The sequence below is a fragment of the Volvox carteri genome (genome assembly GCF_000143455.1).
Source record: "Volvox carteri f. nagariensis unplaced genomic scaffold VOLCAscaffold_331, whole genome shotgun sequence".
Classification (NCBI taxonomy): Eukaryota; Viridiplantae; Chlorophyta; class Chlorophyceae; order Chlamydomonadales; family Volvocaceae; genus Volvox; species Volvox carteri.
Window position 1 is genome coordinate 2,715 of NW_003307863.1, and position 6,395 is coordinate 9,109.

General features: G+C 53.0%; 2 protein-coding genes across 2 annotated transcripts in view; both read right to left on the reverse strand.

Moving 5' to 3' along the window:
- jtnpB2 (jordan transposition protein) overlaps positions 1-1,161 on the reverse strand; it is a gene marked incomplete at its 3' end in the record, with an annotated part of 3,686 nt that extends 2,525 nt beyond the window's left edge. Inside the window, exons 1-5 of the mRNA XM_002959532.1 lie at positions 929-1,161; positions 609-860; positions 305-337; positions 171-227; positions 47-73 (exon numbers count right to left, since the gene is read on the reverse strand). Coding sequence (XP_002959578.1) covers positions 47-73; positions 171-227; positions 305-337; positions 609-860; positions 929-1,156 — 597 coding nt within the window. The remainder of the gene's footprint in view (positions 1-46; positions 74-170; positions 228-304; positions 338-608; positions 861-928) is intronic.
- A 970-nt stretch (positions 1,162-2,131) lies between these two features.
- Positions 2,132-5,884, reverse strand: jtnpA2 (jordan protein TnpA; the record flags this gene model as incomplete). Its single annotated transcript, XM_002959533.1, has 6 exons — positions 2,132-2,889; positions 3,009-3,139; positions 3,222-3,474; positions 3,691-4,471; positions 4,668-5,338; positions 5,443-5,884. 6 exons carry the CDS (start codon positions 5,882-5,884, stop codon positions 2,132-2,134), a joined length of 3,036 nt encoding a protein of 1,011 aa, XP_002959579.1.
- Positions 5,885-6,395: the final 511 nt, after the last annotated feature.

Below are 6,395 nucleotides of genomic sequence, written 5' to 3' on the forward strand. Positions count from 1 at the left end.
CGGACACCCCATACTCGCCAGCATCACCAGTGCCGCCGTGCTTCACCGGGTCCACCATGGCAGCATCACCTCCCTGGGTGGATGGTGACAGGCAAGAAGATCGTGCGTGTGTGTTATGGGTGCGGGAAGGATGGAAGGCCGCGGGCCGGCGACAGGGCAGTGGTACATACCTCAGCTCCCCCGGAGGTCACCACCTCCTCACCAGCCTTCAAAGCTTCTTCATTCCCCTGTGACATACACAATCTGTTTGTAAAGGTGCCCATGCATATCGCTCCCCGCCCCAGCCCTGGAGCTGGAAACCCACCGTTGTCATGGTCCTGTCAGCCGCGCTGGCTGCCTGTGACGTGATGACACTGGCGGCACGGAGGTGAAGCGCAAAGCTTGAAGCGGCATGCTCAGACAAAGCCGTGCTGCGTGCAGGGACCCCTGGCATGGTACACAACCCGCTGCTGTGCTCAGGGAGGCTGCCAGCGGCGTGCTGGCTGCCTGGCAGCCCACACTCAGCAGCTATCGGCGGCAAAGCTGCTGCATTCTTGATGATCTGCATGTGTGCAGGCACCCTGGCTTCAGCTGAGACAACCTGGGCGGAACAAAGGCAGGTAGCGTACCTCATCATACAGCCGAGTCCATGGCCGCATGGGCCAATGGTACATCATGTTGTCCTCGCGACCAATCTGTCCTTGGGCTGGTGTGGTGTGTCTTATGTGGTCCCGGACAAACACCAGAGCGGCATCATGGCTCATGCCCCTGATCCGCTCTTTGTACTCGTTTGTCTTCATCGCCAATCCTTCACGGATGTACCTCTTAAGGCTCTCCTCCTTGGCGCCACTACCAAGCATTCCGACTAGCGTCCTCTCCACCTGTGAGGACGGACACAATCTGTTTGCGCGCCGAACACTTCTCAACAACAACCTGGCACAGTATTCACCTGATTGCCAGCCGAGAATCTCATTGATACGAGATCGTCTGGCTTGCTGCGCCTTGGAACTGTAGCAACCCACTCAATGCCATCGACAATAACTATGAAGGTTTCTCCGGCGCGGCACTGTGCAAGTTCACACGCAAAGTTAAACACTTCACGTTTAAGGCGTTGGCCTATTTGTCTCTTCTGTAAGTAAAGGTCGCGTATCTGCATAAAGGTACCAGATGGTGTCATTTTCACAGCAATCTCATAGTGCTAAACCAGTGACGTTTCTTATTGGTGCTGCAAATTGTCCAAATGTTCACATGACTTCTGGGCAGCAAGAGGTGAAATGCCGTACAATTCCGGACCCCGGTCCGGAAGTGTACGGCATCTTAAAAATTATGCTGAATCCTGCTAAACAAATGCGTACACCCTGTATGTAAACATTTAGAGTTTCCTGGCAGTGCCTGTTGGGCGCTAGATAAGTTCAGAAGATGGCGGCGAGCAGATCAGCATACCCGGTAAGCCAGTCTTTTTCTGGGTGGACAAGCTTGTAGATATTAATTGGACATTCCAAACGGAAATTTAAGGACGGTTTCTTGTCCCGAGAAGTTAGCAATTTTAAACTTGTGGACGTACGCAGCCGCAATCAGTGCACGAATTGATTCGAGATTGGAATATTTGCAGTTCATGAAATTGAGGAAATGTGTTGTATAGGCGTATCCAAACGTTTCAGAGGGAGGTTGTTTCGCCCGTAACAAGTTTGTTACGGGCGAAACAAACTGGATTTCCACAGTCCCACCACTCAAAGAGCTCCCCACACCATCGCAGAGTCCCTTTTTTATTACAGACACATGTAACAGGTTGTCATCGCTTGAGATTGTCGATATATGACTGCTGGATTGTGACCAGGCGAACTCCTTACATGTCTTGCTTCACCTCTGTCACCCGGCGTTCATACATTGCTGCACACGACACATCACCGGCATCCACAGAAGCCTGCGCAAAGCTGTCACCTCTGTCACCCGGCGTTCATACATTGCTGCACACGACACATCACCGGCATCCACAGAAGCCTGCGCAAAGCTGTCACCTCTGTCACCCGGCGTTCATACATTGCTGCACACGACACATCACCGCCATCCACAGAAGCCTGCGCAAAGCTGTCTCCCGGCGTCCATACATTGCTGCACACGTCACATCACCCCTGGCACACTACGACGCCCCCTAGATGCGGGGATATGGTGAGAGAAACCTGGTAACATGCCAATGCCTAGCAAGTACCACCTTGAGACCTGCACTGGATGGCTTACTGGGATGAGGCATCGCCCAACATGGCCATGGCACGATAGTGTTGGCGAACCACCATTCTCCATCTGGTATTTTAATGGGCTTGCTTCTCACAACTGGGCAGCGCAGACGCCGGTCAACCTGGGCTTGCAGGCTTGGGCCCCGGAACCAGTCTGCCCTCACTACCTCATAAATGGCACGGTCTGGCCCCTTGTGGCGGATAAGGGCCTTCACCACCCCGAACCACATGAGGCCATCCCCTTCTGCATCTGGCAGCACCAGGAACCATGACCCCTTCTGGAGCTTCATCTCCCCAACCCAGATCTCCTTCATGATCTTGCAGCGACTTTGGACACGACCCTCCTTGTTGTACCGCTGATACAAGAGCTCGAGCCCCTCTAGCTCCGTTGGACCCAGTCTGTACATTTCCTCCTCGATGTTCCCTAGTCGTATAACTGGCAAACCCTCGCACAAGTACGTCTCGGGGTCCCACATTCCCGGGTCGACTTCATCCTCGTCACCATCCCGCCTGCCCAGGACAGCATACTCGGGCGATTGCCGGAGCTTTAGCGTCACTTCCTTGTCCAGCGCTGAAAAGAACATGCTAGACTCCATATAGACCTTACTGTGAGCAAGCCGGGACAGCATGCCCCAGATGGACTCCGGTTGAAACATGGCCCATGCAAATAGGGGCCCTGCACGTGTGCATGGGTGTCAGGTGGTAGGGGTGTGGGTGTCAGGTTGTCGAAAATAGTGTCAGGTGGTGTGGGGGGCGCCTCGATCCCAAGGTCACTCGAAACCACAGGCTACTCACCAAACATCTCAATACCATCCACAAGGTGGAGTAAGTTGTGAAGCTTGATATCCAGCTCCACTGCTGACAGGTGCCGCTCCACCCCACAAATGGCAGATGCTACTCGCTCACGCAGCCCGCTCAGCTCCTCCCTGTAATCGAAATTTGGAAGATCTCACTCTTAGGGACACACTACTCCATCTAGGCCCTGTAATCGAGTTACAATATGCCTACCGTGTTATGGCCTTGTCCCAGAGGTCACCGCAGGCCTGGAGAAGGTCCAAGTACACCCCCTCCAAAGTGGCTGGCAACCTCGCTGCAGCGATGGCATAATACCCGATCGGCCCCGCGAGCAGAAACATTGTATGCGTCTTGTGTGCCTTGCCCGCACCAGTGAGACGCCCCAATCGGGAGGCATACTGGGTCAGTGGCGAGGCATTTGCAGCGGATGCCAGAGCATTTCGAAATGCTGCCAACTGGTCGGAGCCTGTTTGCAAGTAATGAAGGGAGGAGGCTGGTAACAAGCTGCTTCCAAGCAAGGCGGGGTGTCAGCCAAACATAACTCATTACCCCATCCCCCCTTTCTTTCCAACAGCCTACAAAAACTGACTCGTGAGTCTAATAGTCCAAACACCCTTTTCCTACTACTAAACCCTCTTTTTACTAGTCAGAACACCCCCTCCCCGCCACCTTCCCGACTTACTGGCCTTGCCGGCGTCCGTGGCAACCTTGTTGCCCTGGTCATACTCACGGATAGCATCACTGGCCTCACCCGATCGCATGCCCTGTAACCCCTTGACGACCGTGTCCTTGATGACCCCACCGATTGTATGCATGCCGTCATACTGGATCCCCAGGACGGGGTCAAAGTAGCGCAGACGGTACAAGGGGCATGCCAACTGCTCCACCTCATAGTCTGCACAGCTTGTGGCAGTGGGGAACTCAAGTGCCAGGCGCATCTCAAGTGTGCTCCGGGGGCGTGGCGGCTGGGCATCCAGAGGCCAGTATCTACCGCATGCAGTAGTGTGCAGCTTGCGCATTTCTTTCCTCAAGCTATTTGCAGGTGACAACCAGGTGAAGTGGTTGGTGAATATGGTCTTGTGCCCAACACGATGCCCGTGAACCCAGCACTTGAAGCAGGCATTGAGAGCAGGGGTGCCCTTGATCCCAACATGCTTCTGGAGACCACGGTAGTCTGACGACAGGGCGATGATCTTGGCATAGCAGGTGAATGGTGCTCCACCTCGGGAGGCGTCATGGACTTCACACCCAATCGAATCCAGCACCTCCAGCTCGTCCGTAATAAGACCGAGGACATGGTTGTGGTCCATCGGGAGCCCATGTTTTTGCGTGGGCGGCTTTATGTTGCCACCCATGATGCAGAGGACCGATGCATACCCAATCTCATGACGGACATGGGCAGGCGCATTGACGCATAGCAGCAACCAGGGTGTGCTGGAGCGCTCATGCTCATCTGATGCCACCTGCAAAAAGGCAGGCAGAGGCCTTACATCTGAAGACCCATGAGAAAATGATGGCTTAATATATTGGACTCCACTTTCCCTGTTTCTCATGCCTGATTATTTACATCCTAACCCCACCCTCACTAGTACTTCACCCCAGGGGGCAAGCAAATGTTATGTCAGTGATACCATCTAATATGCCATCCAGTGAACTTACGATGAATGGATCTGTGACGACCATGAGGAGGACGTTGCGTGGGTCATCCCTGAATCGCTGATCCGACTCCAGGATCTGACGCACATAATCACCATCTGCGATGTCCATCATGAGGGAGCTGGTTGATCTGCGCTCCAGCCATGAACCGAATTCGGCCGCCTGGTGCGCGTTTGCATAAATGCGAGTGAGGTACTGAACTATGGAGTTGTATACCAGTGAACGAGAGGTCTGGCCACGCTCACGTCCACAAGGAGCACCTTCACCTGCTGTCAAGCCTGGGCATTTACTGTCATCACGGTGTTCACAGCGAAATAAAAACCCACAGGGACAAAGGTCGTAGCGGGACAACAGTGGCCATCTGCAGCTGGAGTACTTGCTTAATAGAGTGAGGGCCTGCTTGAATGTCCTGGGAAGATACGGAGCGGCCGCTTGGCAAGCTTTGCTGGACCCAGGTGACATGTAGTCATGGTATTTGGCATCGAGTGCCGCCTCCACAACTGACTCGGTGCATGCAGGGCTGCTATGCTTGATATAAATTGCGTGCATACATGCACGCAGTACATGCTCTTGAACGGCGTCGTCAGGTGTAAGGGGCTTGAACGCAACAGGCATGAAGCGCCTCGCAATCTTAGCACCATCCTGCCCTGGTAGTCGCCGAGACATTTCCGCAGCTGCAGTGCAACAAATGAATCGTGATCCTCTCATGAGTGAAAAGTAAGGGTAATGAGCACACCTACATTATCCCCTCGCTACATATGTAGTACCCATGGCTCACCTTCCTGGTCGAACCACTCTGGAACATTGACCAGCTGCAATTCTCCAAGGAGAAAATCGTCATCGTGGTCGAAAATCCAAGCGGTGCTTGTGCTTGGTTGCCCAGCTTCGTGATGTGTAGAGGGGGCACGCTCCGGCCCAGGGTGTGCCTGCTCTGTCGAGGTAGCTACATGGTCATCAGCCGGAGTGGGACTCGCGTTGAAAGGGTTTCCCACTGAAGCACTGTTGTTTGATCTCGTGCTACACGAGCGGAGGTTGTATTGATGCGCCGGTATCACACGAGGGGCCGCCGGTCCATTTGAAACCTCGAAGTCCACAAGTGGGGGAGCAGCGAGTAGATTCCCAAGTGACAGTGACTCCTCATGGTAATCAAGAAGAGATAACGAGTCTCTGTCTTCTGATTTAGGGTCCCTTCGGGTCGTCCTGGCTACATGGACAGACATTTGTGTCCACTGGGCTTACAAACAGTAAACAGTTTTGAGGCACCATTTTATAGAAGGTCTCAAGCAATTTGAAATCAAAAAGTTCAAAATTTTCAGGCAACATCGCAATCAGGCAAAACATTGTGGCGAATCTGCCGTACAAAGAGTGTTCAAAGCTTTACGCTACTAACGGACAAATACATAAGCATTCATTTACCTTGAAAAAATAAAGGAATTCTATAGCTTCTTACAAAATCAAGAACTCACCCTGGTCGTTCAAAAGTTGCATGAAGATTCTACAATTTTCATACTATGAAAGAGCGCTTCTTCATTTCTTCATTGCGTCTAAAGCTTAACGTATCCTTCCAACACAATGTCCATGGACAACGGCAATGAGGTCGGCGCCTACGAGTTTGACCGGAACACCCTGGACAACATCGCCCGTCGGCGACAAGATCGCCCACGCAAAAAATACAGCCAGCATCGTCCAGTGGATGAGTTTGGAGTACATAAGTTTGCCAGGGCAAACAAT